Raw genomic sequence first — 13,242 nt, forward strand, 5'->3', positions numbered from 1 at the left:
ACGTTATTCTGGATTTTCCTGCAAGGGTGTTTTCTGGATGAAATTGACATTTGAATTGGTGGACTGTGAGTAAAGTGGGTGGGCCTCATCCAATCAGTTGACGACCTGAATAAAACAAAAAGACTGGCCTCCCCCAGACAAGAAAGAATTCTCCAGCGGCCAGCCATCGGACTTCATCTGCAACTTTGCCAGGTTGGTTCTCCAGCAGACAGCCTTTGGACCGGAACTGGAACACGGGCTCTCCTGGGTCCCCAGCCTGCTGGCCTACCCTGCAGATTTTGGACCTACCAGCCTCTGTTGATAATGAGCTAATTCCTTATAAGAGATTTCTGTCTCTATCTCTGTCTCTCTATACACACGCACGTGTGCACACACACACATATCCTATTGATTCTCTAGAGAATCCTAATTCGAGGAAGAGGGGCCTTGTTCCTTCCTGTATTTTGTGGGCACTTCCTGTTCCCAATGCTCTTTCACCTTTCACCCCAGAAGCAGCAACTCTTTCTGGCAGCAGCAGTTGAGTTCAGCTTGCAACCAGCCAACGTGGGGCACTTCCTCCGAGTTCAGACTCCGGCACCAGCCCACAGTGCTCTCCTCACGGGCTCTCTTCGTCTCGCCTTTGAACAATTCTAACCACGTCTCTTCATTCCTGCTTTGTAGCTTGCCCTGTGGAGGTGGGATCAATACTATACCACCACTCCACACTGGTTCAGATGTCAAGGCCAATGACATCACACACATCAAGAGGTCATGAGAAAGTTTATCATCCACATAATGAGGCTCTATGTGGAGAGAAGAGGTACCGGAGCTGGTCAGTCTGTCATGATTGGAAGGAGTGGCTCTGCTTTTTGTGGTTAGGGTGAGGGTCCCAGTGCAACAAGAAAAGCCAGAGTTTGCATCAACTTCCCCTCCAGAGCCAGTAAGGAATAACTCTGAGCTTCCTTATCTGCTTGCCCAGGTGTGAGACAGGATGGAAAAGGGACAGGGCTTGAAAGTTCAAGTTATCGGTGACCGAACATCAAAAGTGGAGTCAGACTCTCATTACGGCTCACCTAGTCCTGGCCCCTGACCGGAACGTGCCTGATATAAAACCTATTTGCTCTTCTTAGCCGGGCATCACCTGAAGCGCTACGGCAGCCGGCCTGTAAAACACTCACGACCTTTCCTCACCGACCTCAAAAAGTGTTATGGGTGACTAAGCACCTCCATCCACAGATCCGATTTCTTCATTAAACTTAAGCGTTTAATAAAGTACAGCTTCTGGCTTTACTTGTTATTTTTAGGCAAAGAAAAACTACAGGAAATAAGAGTTCATAACTTCCAATAAACTGCACATCTTGGAGATCAGGTGTGGCTACACGGAAACATCCTCGTCGCTTTTAACTCTTGCGTCGCCTTCCCCCTGCATGCATCAGACCCGTCTAACCATATTCCTTTATTAAGAGTCATTTGTGTCGCTCTGGATTTCTGCACATAAGGAACCTGAAACCCGGAGACATTGAATGACTCATTCTAAGTAACACCACATAAATGGCAGAGCCAGGATTTCTATAAAATCAGAAGATGTCAGAGGCCATGCTTAAAAATGTTTTTATTTTTAAGTATCTTAAGTAAACAGTTAAAAAAAAAAAAAAAAAGAACCCAGCACACTATCCTGTTAAATCGACATGCTGATCCATCTAGGTCCGTTTTAAAAAATAAAGAAAACACTACTGAAGCCCCCAGGTACCCTCCTGGATCCCATCGGCACCTGCTGCCGTGGGAAGGCGGAGCATGACCTTCACACGTCATTCCAATACAAGGTTTTATATTCTGACTTCACGTAATTTGAATCCACAAGAAATATATTATTGCGCAAAACAATGACGACACTGTTCACCATATGCCAACAAGGCTTACACGCCAGCCACTACTCTAGTCACTTTACATACATCGACCATCCCCACCCCGATCGCCCTGTGAGGCGGCCCCTACTGTTTCATTTTACAGAAAAAGTGACACGCAAATCCATTTAAATAATGTGCCCACAGATACACAGTGTGTTCAACTTTACAACAACGGTATGTCATATGTGCCTTCAGCAACTTTCTCAGCATCGTGTTTACCTATGAAGGATGTAATTCCAGCTTTCGTATTCACTGCCCAGATTAGCAAAAACAACCCATTTATTTCTCTTCTTTTGCTGACAGCAATTCAGACTTTTCCCAATCTCTCTCTATATAAACAATCCTGCAACAAACAGTATTGCAATAAGTCTCATACACGCCTCCTTTTTCACGTAGACTTATTCTAGGGTTTGTCCAAGCGTAGAAATACAGGTGGTAGAGTACACGCAACTTCACAAGATTTTGCAAATTACTCGGCACAACAGCTGTCACGACGTCCGCTCCCACAGCAGTGCGTTCCCACTGTTCCACACACTCACCCACACTAGGGCTTTTAAAAACCTGCCACCTTGATGACTGTGAGGTGGTCAATGTTAATTCATGTTTCCTGCGCTTTCTTCTCTGCACACGCCTGTCCGGGCTGACAGTCTGTCAGCAAGGGTGGGCCGCCCACACCCAACAGCTGAGAGACCATCTGGCACCCACTCCTCTCCGTGGAGTCCCAGCCCACGTGGCTCCCCCAGCCCCAACCTCTATTCCTCCTAGGGAGCGAGAGAAGGCAGATGATTGGAAAGGGGGTGTGTTCCCCAGGCCAGGATGCGGTATGAGATGGGAACTGGTGGCTGAGGCAGTTAGAAACTGTCAACTGGCACCACAGGGCTCAGAACTGCACAGAGCTGGCCTCCTAGTTAGCAGGGTGCACCTGTGAGCGGCCTCCAGCCGACGCACTCAAGGACCCCTTCAAAAAACTCCGGTCCAACTTAGCTGAACTAAATCCAGTTCTATATTCCTTAACAGAGGCAACTTGGTGCAAAGTCTCCTCTGAGTGGCAAACAGATAAACAAGCACCCGACCCCGGCCTCCAGAGAGTTCGGTCTGGCTGCAAAGGCGGGCATAACTTTTGCAAACTCAGACATCATCTGATACAGCAAGACACAGGTGCGGGGGCAAGGGGTGTGGAAGGATTAGGGTCAGGGAAAACGGCCTTGAAGAGTGAGGACCTGGGCCAACAATAGACAGGAGTGTGGCGCTGCGGGTGAAGGAAGACAGCACGAGGCAGCGTGAAGCCGTGTGCAAGGTCTGGAGATGGAGTCGCAATCGCCGTTTACGTGTGCTGAGAGCTGGCGGTCTCGTAGAATACTCAGACACGTGGCGGGCGGGGAGTCCCATTCGTGGGACCCGGAAGCACGGGTAACTGCATAACATTGTTCGGCCATAACCTTTTACTGGGTCCTTGGGTCTGTGGTTAACTGCTGTAAAATGCAATCGAGATGCCGAGCACATCACCCCTCAACGCACACTGTCCTAAAGCTCCCTCTCTTCCAGGGCCCGCTCAGGGGCCCTCTCCCCCAGCTGGCTCACCCACTCCCGCCCAGAGGCCTCCTCCGCATCCCCTCAGGACACCAGACAAGACCCCGCCCACCTCCTGCGCCTGCTTCTAGAGACCTACAGTGCTCACTCGCTGGCCTTCGAGTCTTTGCTCAGATGTCACCCTCCCAGCCGAGGCCCCTTCGTGACCAACCTATTTAAAGTGGCCACGCGCCTCCCAGCACGGCACTGCCCCTCACTCTTCTCCGTTTCATTCTGTCCACAACAAACGTCGTGGCCCAAAACACGAGATGTAGCTCATGTGCTTATCATATGTAAAGACCTAGGACAGCGGCTTTTTTCGGTTTGGTCACTGCTGGGTCCCTGGCACAGCGACAGTGCCTGGCGTGTGGGAGGAGCTCGGCGCGTTCGTTTGGCAGGTGGACCGCCGCTGTCCGTGCACGGCTGTGGATGCCGACGAGGTACTGGGAGTGCTCCCCCTCCAGGCGACCAAGCCCAGTGCCCCGCTCTCCTCCAATGGCTGCGAAGACAACTCTACGCCCACAGCAGATCTCCAAAGCCAGCTATGGAGGCTGAAGCCACACGCAGAACTCCCCAGGAAGCGTGCGGGGACACCAGGCGGAGCTCCTGCTGCTGCTGCTGCTGCTCATAAGGTCAAACGGAAGAGGCGCCATAACAGGTCAAACTCAGGGGGACACGTGGAATTCAACTGGCCCCTCGCCAGAGCCACAGCCCACCACGCCACAGACATTCTGTCAAGCCAAAAAGGCAGTGGGCTCTCCCTTCAGTTACAGAATAACACCCGGCTGGGGGAGCTCCTGGGGGCCTGAGTCTCCTGCAGGTCCCCAAAGAGCATCCCATTTCCCAGAGGGTAGGATGAGGGATGCCCCGAGGTTTTGAATCCTCAGGATTCCCTGCAACTAGCTTCCAAAAGAGAAAGGGCTGCGCCCTTCGTGAAGGTTTTCCTCGCACTGCCTACAATCAAGCATTCGCCAGCAGGACGGCCAGGAACCCCTCTCCTCCCGTCGTCGGGCCCCAGGCTAATCACTCAAGTGCTTTTTCATGTGCCGGGCCAAGTTCGAAGACCACCTGAAGGTCTTCCCGCACTCCGTGCACTTGAAGGGCCTCTCTCGAGTGTGAAACCTCTTGTGGCTAATGAGCTGTGAGGTCTTGCTGAAAGCTTTCCCACAGATGCTGCATCTGTGGCACTTCTTCTCCACGGGTATGTTCTGGAATCTGCTGAGCCTGGAGCTCGGCTCGCAGTCTTCATGGGGCCTCTCGCCACGTGGTTTCAGTTCCTGGAAGCGCGGCCCCGTGTCCTGGGAGGAGGACGAGCCGGCCGCGCTGCTTTCGGACTGCGCCGCCCTGCTGTGTTTCCTCTGGTGCATGCACAGGGTGTGCCTTCCGATGAAGTCCTTCCCGCACCACTGGCATTTGAAAGGTCGCTCTTTAGTGTGGATCCTCTGATGGTTCACGAGGCGGTAATTCCTGTCGTAAGATTTCTCGCACAGGTTACACTTGTAGCGCTTCTCTCCGCTGTGTATGCCCTTGTGGTCTAAGAGACTTCTTTTGCGGGTAAAGCTTTTCCCACATTCTTGGCACCAAAAGGGCTTCCCACCAGTGAGGATCTGCGGCGGCTCGCCCGGGCCGCTCCCGCTCTCACAGTGCTCGTACTGCTTTTCCAGGGAGTGGCTCCTCTGGTGTCGGGAGAGGTTGGAACTCCATCGGAAGGCTTTCCCACACTCCCTGCACTTATAGGGCTTCTCTCTGGTGTGGACTCTCTGGTGTATGAGGAGGAAGGAGTGGTTACGGAAGGCTTTGCCACACTGGCCACACGTGAAGGGCTCCTCAGCGGCGTGACCGCTCTGGGGAACCTGGAAGACCCTGTCCCTACTGCAGGAGGGCCCGCCCTCAGCCTTCCTTCTCAGGGTGTGCTGCTGCTTATGGACCACAAAGGCCGACCTGTGGACGAACTCCTTCGCACATTCGCTGCAGCGGTACAGCTTCTTGCCTGTGTGAACTCGCTGGTGATTGAGGAGGGATTTCTTCCCAGTGAAAGTTTTCCCACACTGCTGACACAGGAAAGCCTTCTCCGCCAGGGGGGCGCTCTGGGGCTGACTGCCGCCGCAGGTCTCCCTGGAGTCTTCTCCACACTTGTCTTGATGGTAGAACTTCTCTTCCTCATGCATTCGCATGTGGCGGGAAAAGTTTGACCTCCACCTGAAGGTTTTCCTACATTTGGTGCATTTATAGGGTTTCTCTTGGGTGTGGATCCTCTGATGCTGGAGAACGTATGATTTACAGTGGAAGGACTTCCTACACTGGCTGCAGTCAAAGACCTTCTCCCCGCTCTGGTCTCCCAAATGGTGATCAAACCCTGAGCCGTCAGTGAGAGCATCCTTACACTGGTTAGATTCAAGAACTTTCTGATCAGCGTGGGTTTCCTGGTGCAGGTGGTAGGCAAACATGCGTTGGAAAGCTTTGTTACATATACCGCATTTGTAAAGTTTCAATCCAGTGTGAATTTTCTCATGTCGTGCCCGGTTTGAGCTCCACCTGAAGGCTTTCCCACACACCCTACATTTAAACCGTTTCTCTTGAGTGTGAAGCCTCTGATGATATGCAAGATGGGAGCTGTTACTGAAGGTCTTCCCACAGTCACTGCACTTATGGGACGTCCCCAGGGTGTGAAGACTCCACCCATGCTGGTAAAGAGCGCCGAGGCTAAAGTCTTTCCCGTGCGTGTCCTTTGCAGACCCCTTTAGTCCAGCATGGAGCCTCTGATGCAGGCTAAACCCGCCGATCATGCGTCTGAGCCCTTTCCCATACTCCTTGTAGTCGTAATGGTAGGAACCCCCTCTGAAGTGCCGGCCACAGCCGTGCTTAAGGGATCGCTTTCTTCTGGGGACTCTCAAAAACGTGACATGTTTTAGATTAAGACTGTTACCGCCTCCTGGTTCTTCAGATTCTTTTCCTGCCCTATGACTGAAACTGGTCTCTTCTTTCTTAACACTCACTTGTGTAGGGTTTCCACATCGCTCTTTTAACCTGCTCTTCTGTTCTAAAGGTTCTCTGAGTCCTGTTTCCTCAGAAACACTCATCGCGTGACATCCTGATGGCACGGCTAAGGTTTCTGCTTCTTCCAAAGGTTCATGTTTTAAGAGGAACTTGTTTGTTTTAACTGGGAGCTCACCTCCTAGAACAAAATAAGACACAAGAGAATGTATTCTTTTCCTATACTTGGAAGTGCCGAAAGCACCCAGGGACAAAAAAGTGCCACAAACTTGGATGGAAAGGCTTTTGCCTGACTGCCAACATCTTTACAAAATAGTCTGCGATACGGCAAAACATGGAAGAGCATCCCAGATGACGGACAAGGGAGAAGGAGAAGCAAAATGGTCACAGCAATGAGACATATGCAGAAATCAAGTTAAAAAAGAAAAAGGGTTGAGAGGAGAATGTTAAATAGCGAGAGAGAGGAACCATGGCATAAGAAAGATCAAGAAAGATCATGAGAGGTAGGGCCCCAAGTGCTGAGGGGTGGGGATCCGAGGAGGGCTGGCTGAGAGGCCTGGAGCTCAAGCCTACCGCAAGGGACAGGACCAAGCAAAGAGGAGGAGCAGGAGTGGGACGAGGGTTCCTCGGGGCAGCAAGGGCGGGCACTGGGTGTTCACAGGAGAGCAGTGCAGAGCTGCGGAGCATCCGCGAATGGAAAAAGAGAAGGAACAGTGAAGCCCTCCAGGGAGCAAGAACTATTACTGACAGGGCTTTCTGGGAAGAGGCAGGGTCAGAATGAAGGCTGAACAGGCCAGTCTAGAGGGAAGAAGCCCAGGGCCCAGCACTCCTTAGCAGTACTGGTAAGGACTTCCTTCTAGCAAACAATGGAGTAAGTTCCCCAGGATTTATTTGGTATAAAAGACTTTAAGAATAGATGCTGGGGGAGCAGGATCTGGTAGGTTCTCTGGAACTTACCTGCAGGGGCAGCACCTGGATTCCCCTTAGGCTGAGGTCCCTGGACATTCAGGCCCCATGGCTCCCTTGCCTCCAACCAGGAGATCAGAGCAGGTTTGGTGAACGGCCCCACTGCAGAAAAGAACGGGATAGGATAGGACTGGATGGGAAGGTAGACAGATCATACCAAACTACCCTCCAGGACCCTTTCAGGCCTGAAGTCCTGGTAGGGAGGAGAGAAAGGCCAGGGAGGCAGGTGGACAACACTAAGGCAGGAATCCCAGATGCCACTTCTAACAGCTCTAAACAGAGACAAGAAAGGCTGAGAGAAGTCGGAGCCAAAAGGATCACTAGGATTCTCCGGAGGTGGGAACCCATGGCAACTCAACTGGTTAAATCAACCAACATTTTTCAGATGCCTATATGGACTAGGAACTTGACACATATATGACTTTTAATATTTACAATAACCCAGCATGACAGTAATTATCATGCCTGTTTTTCAAGAGAGGAGTCTGAGGTGATAGATCAAGTGATTGGGTTAGTAGTTACGGAGCCAGGATCTAAACCCAAGTCAGGCCCCTCTGTATGCACCATAATGAAAACTAAGAAGGCAACGGTAAAGGTGGATCGAAGCACAAGGATATTGATGCCTTACCCAGAGAAGCCAAGTTCCCATAGTTCTCCAGCATCACATCCCTGTACAGGTTCCTCTGAGCAGGGTTCAGCCATCCCCACTCATCCTGGGAGAAGGTCACCTCCACGTCCTTGAAAGTTATAGCCTCCTAAAAAAGCACAGTCCTACCCCTTAGAGCCAGTCCATGCTCCTGGCTTGGAGGAGGCGGCAGGGGGATGGGCTTGCCTCTGAGTGGGCAAAGGCTGGGTCTGGGCAGGGAGAAAGAGACTACCATCACCCAGCAGAAGAGCTCTGGCTCGGGGGGATAATCTGGTCTCTGGGACATGGGTCTCTGGATGTGGGGTCACTGGACAGAGGCCTCGGACAAGGAGGAGGTGCAGCTACTCCATCGGGCAGCAACACGGGGATGTTGTGGAAGACTGAGGTCCTGTGGCTCACCTGAGGCTGGGCTGTCACCTGGTCTCCTGGACACCCCTCTCTCTGGGAAGGGGGAGGCGCCTGGGCAGCAGGAGGCTCTGAAGAAGAAAGAATCATGAGAGAGGGCAGCCCAACTCTTGGCCCCCCACTAAAGGAGCCCACTCTCCCCCCACATAGCACTCCTGGGTCCGCACACAGGTGTGGACTGTCGTTAAGCACCCACGTTGCATTTCCTCAGTGTCCCCTGAAGGCTGGGGGGTGAGAAGTGGGGGGCACCAGGCAGGGGAGCCACGTAGACATGATCACAGGAGGAGGAGAAAGGACGGAGCTAAGGGCCAGGGTTGAGAGGGATTCCAGTGAGAGGACAGGTGGTGAAAGGCGACACTCCAGGAAACGGGGCGGTGTGGCAGGAGGCGGGGTCTCAGAGCCAGGCAGCGAGTACCGGATTGCCCAGCCAGGAAGTCCTGCGCTCCTGTTTCACAGGGAGGCTCCAGGTGGTCCCCCAGAGCAGAGCCACTCCTGGGAGGTGAAGCAGAGGGCGAGATCTGTGCGGCTCGCAGGGCGCCTGTACCCATCCACTGCACATCCGGGCTCTGGGCGGGGGCTGGATCCTGGCAAGAAGAAAATGTGAGAGGATCCCCATGGGAATCAGAAAGCAAACTCAGAGATGAGGCCACACAGCCAATCTCTAAAGGGCAAAGGGCAGGGAAGAGCGAGCCAGGCCCTTTCTTCCAGCCTCCCTGAGCACCAGCGCAGGCCAAGGGAGTGACAGGTGAACCCAGAGTCCAGCTCGACAGAGGAAAGCGCCTGACAAGTTAGTAACAGCGCTGCCGTCAGGCCTCAGGTGCCACAGTGACACCCTCCTCACTAGTCCTCAGACCCCGCCCCTGGCCTGGAACTTACTCATACATGAAAGAAAGAAAATTTATCCAAGAGTTAAACTGATGATGATTCACAGCAGAGATGCAGCCAGCTGATGTCTACCAAGCACACGGCTCTAGGCACTGATATACAAAGTGACCCCAAAAAGGCAGGATGGCACCCAGATTTAAACCTGACTGAAACAGTAACATCAATAGAGAGGCAATGCCAGTTGTGAGGGTCAGACATGGACCCACAGGAGAAAGTCTCAGGTTTGAAAACCGGCAGTGCCTACCCAAGCAGAAAGAGGCAGCCTTTGCCTGGGGCCTTCAAGGAGTTCTGGTGTCTGAAGCAAGGCTTCCCCTGATGCAGAAATGAGTATGGAAAGCTACAGCCAAAGAACTTCAAGCTTCCTGGTCTTGTGGCCAAGACATTCTCTAAGCTGATATGGCAGAAACTTAGCCTGAGGCCATTAAATATCCGATACCCAGCCTGAGACTAAAATGAACTCATCACAGCAGTTTGTCTCCTGCTCCTCCCAAGCTCTACCAGAGGGAGAAGAAACAGTTAAGAATATAGAAGCGCAGGCAAATGAGTCGAAGGACAAACTTTCTCAGGCCCTGGTAATCTTGATGAACCACAGGGTGATTCTGTAACTTTATGTGCACCTTGAGCATTTCTGTTCATTTTTCAGAATTTGAGAGGCTTTCTCCCAGCCCGTTTTTTGTTTTCTAATCTTGAACTAGCTTCGAACCAAGTAGCCCCTTCCTAATCATTTGGCAATGTCATGGATTTTTAAACCTTATATCTAGCTCTAAATGAGGTGAATATAACCAAGCCACAATTTTGTATCTGCTGTGTACCTTATTTGCTTTAATAAATCATTTTTAGATCCTTTTGATTTCATTGTTTTGGTAAAAATTATAAATGCTCTTTTAGATTTTTAAAACTAGTGTCCCGTGTTGAGCAAAGAGGTTTTCTTTAACTCATCCCTTGTGCTGATTTATTGCCATTTACTGCTGGCAAACCATATTCAGATGTGTTATTTGATTGATTTGGAGAAGTATATCAAACATGTTTCAGAAATCTTAAAAGTAACGTTCACGCGGGAATCATATGTAGAGTTACACATATTTTTGTAGCAACAACAATTTTTAAAAAGCCTACAAAAATGATCAGTGCTCTTTAGAAGAAAAATTCCAAAGCCACAGGAAGCGCTGAGGAGCGCAGTGTGTGGGGCGGAGGGAGCGGACAGAGGGCACGGGAGCTGAGCCGCAGCCGCGCTGCCAGCACTGGGGCCGGCGCCTCCGTTTCCCAGCACCAAGGCCAGGGTCAGGTGCACGGCAGGCACTCAACACTGACTGAACAAATTCTCACTGTTAGATCGTTAAGGCTCCTAAAGGGACAACGCTGTGGACAAGAACACTGACGTTGTGGAATGAAGTCCCACCCCACACACAGAACAAATCCTCGAACGCCTATTGAGAAAAAAGTGAAATGGTAGACTGCTCTTCTAGGTCTTAACATGTACGCAGAAGCCAAGAGGCCGGACTCTAAGCCTCCTCGCTACAAGCAAGAGACATCACCCCCGCTATACAGATCAGCATCAAGTCCAATCAGGCAACGTGTGGAGATGGACTCTGTATACTCTAACTCACTGTGTCCAACACCGTGTTACTATTATGTGTGGATACGTGGTGACCCGCTTCCTAGAGCTGACAGTCCTCTGGGAAGGTGGGAGGGGCTGCCTGCTTAAAAGGGCCTTGGCTTAGGGGCCGGTTCTCAGATGCTCCGGTGCCACGGGAATGAGAAGGGAGGACTTCCCCTGCATTCTTCAACACTGAAGGTTCAGGGGCCAACCCCACCCCGAACAAGCTGGCTCAGGGACAGGCAGAGTCCAGTGGGCACTGCACACTGCTCACACCCACACTCACCCTCCACGGTGTCCCACTGACGTCCCTCTGCAGCTCTTCCAGCAGCGCCGCAGCATCCCCACCGCTCTCAGGGTGATGCAGCTGCACCCAGGCCCGGAGCTCCCCGGGCAGGATGCTCAGGAACTGCTCCAGGACCAGCAGCTCCAGGATCTGGGCCTTGGAGAGAACGTCGGGTCTCAGCCACCAGCGGCAGAGCTCCTGGAGCCGGCTCAGAGTCTCTAGGGGCCCAGAAGACTCGTGGTAGCGAAGCTGTCTGAAGAGCTGGCGGAATAGCTCCTGGCCGGGACGGTTGAGCGTCTGCGGCCTGGCGGCCTGCACAGAAGTGTAGCCTTCATCCTCTTCTTCCTTCTTTACCATCTGAAGGCGCCCACGTTCCCTCGAGGCCTGGGCCTGAGCTGGATGGACAGCATGCCACCTGCCTGGAGGCATTGCTCCTGTTCAGGGTCTACACAGCAGAGTGCAAACCAAGCCTACGTTAGCTGTGTCACTGCTGGGACCTCGGGAGTATCTTTTCAGCACCGTAGTGGACAAGGCCATCTGCTGGGACATCAGAGGTCACTGGCAAGAGACGGAAATAGTCAATGTTACTGTTCAGGAGGGATGTGAGAATGCTGGTGCGGCTTGATCCTGTTGGTTTGGATTATCTTCGGATGCATGGGGAGTGGGCGTATGAGCATTTGCACAGTGGTGGCCGCCAGTATCAGGCATACCGGGGCTACATCATCACGTTTGGGGGGGAACCAAGAAAATATCCCAGAATACAGTAAATTAAAGGCACCAATTTCAAAACTTACTTTATAAAACAGCAGTTATCAAGACAGTGTGGTATTGGCAAAAGAACAGACATATAGATCAGTGAAACAGAATCAAGAGTCCAAAAATAAGTCCATATATCTATGATCAATTTATTTTTTCTCAGTTTTATTGAGAAACAGGTCAATTTAGTTCTGGCAAGTCTGCCAAAGGGTGCCAAGACTACTCAAAGCAGGAAGAACAGTCTTTTCAACAAATGGTGCTGGGACAACTGTATGTTTAAATAAAGAATGAAGCTGGACTCCTACATAAAGCTGGACTCCTACATAATGCAATATACAAAATTAACATAAAATGGATTGAAGACCTAAATGTAAGAGCTAAAGGTATAAAATGCTTATCAAAAGACATAGGGATAATACTTCATGACAGTGGATTAGGCGATGCATTCTATCAAATACACATCAAAAACACATACGATAAATTGGACTTCATCAAATGTAAAACTCGTGCTTCTAAGGACATATAAAGAAACTGAAAAGACAACCAATAGACTAGGAAAAAACATCTGAAAATTACATATCTAATAGGGGACTTTTATCTGGAATATATAAAGGACTTAGAATTCAAAAATAAAAAGACAAGTAACACAACTAAAATTGAACAAAGCACCTGAATAGACATTTCTCCAAAGAAAATATAAAAATGGCTGACAAACACACAGGATGATCAACAGCATTAGTTATCAGGGAAAAGCAGATCAAGACAATACCACCTCACCCTCACTAGGAAGGCTAGAATCAAAGTCAGAAAATAACATGCTTGAAAGATTGAGGGGATACTGGAAGTCTCGTATGCTGCTGATGAGAATATAAATTGGTACAGCCACTTTGTAAAACAGTCTTCCAATTCTTCAGTAAGTTAAATACAGTTAACTAATTGCAATTCATGTGTGTGTGTGTGTGTGTGTGTGTGTGTGTGTGTGTGTGTGTATGAATGAAATGAAAAAAGATATCCACAAAAAACTTGTACACAAATGTTTACACCACTATTCATAAGTCAGAAGGAGAAAACAACCCTGGTATTCATCAAGGATTTCACATTTATTAGCAAACAGCTCTTCACATACTGGTATTCTCTTAACGTTAAAAAAGAAAAGGTCTACTAGAGTTTTCAACTTCTTTGTGGTGTACCTTCTTAGCAATCCAAGAATAAAGGAAAACTTTCCTACCTGAGATGGGGAAAAATCAAGAGA

General features: G+C 50.4%; 1 protein-coding gene across 10 annotated transcripts in view; it reads right to left on the reverse strand.

Moving 5' to 3' along the window:
• Positions 1–1,573: 1,573 nt before the first annotated feature.
• The window catches only part of ZNF445 (zinc finger protein 445), a 39,847-nt gene continuing 28,178 nt past the window's right edge, over positions 1,574–13,242 (reverse strand). For all 10 annotated transcript variants that reach the window (XM_036218902.1, XM_036218901.1, XM_036218909.1 and 7 more), the window contains 6 exons: positions 11,235–11,792; positions 8,882–9,050; positions 8,461–8,537; positions 8,044–8,170; positions 7,407–7,517; positions 1,574–6,630 (listed from right to left, as the gene is read on the reverse strand). In XM_036218902.1, the coding sequence (XP_036074795.1) occupies positions 4,475–6,630; positions 7,407–7,517; positions 8,044–8,170; positions 8,461–8,537; positions 8,882–9,050; positions 11,235–11,663 (3,069 nt within the window). In that variant the 5' untranslated portion in view covers positions 11,664–11,792 and the 3' untranslated portion in view covers positions 1,574–4,474. The remainder of the gene's footprint in view (positions 6,631–7,406; positions 7,518–8,043; positions 8,171–8,460; positions 8,538–8,881; positions 9,051–11,234; positions 11,793–13,242) is intronic.

This window comes from Rousettus aegyptiacus, unplaced genomic scaffold, assembly GCF_014176215.1.
Source record: "Rousettus aegyptiacus isolate mRouAeg1 unplaced genomic scaffold, mRouAeg1.p scaffold_m13_p_4, whole genome shotgun sequence".
In the NCBI taxonomy this organism is placed as follows: domain Eukaryota; kingdom Metazoa; phylum Chordata; class Mammalia; order Chiroptera; family Pteropodidae; genus Rousettus; species Rousettus aegyptiacus.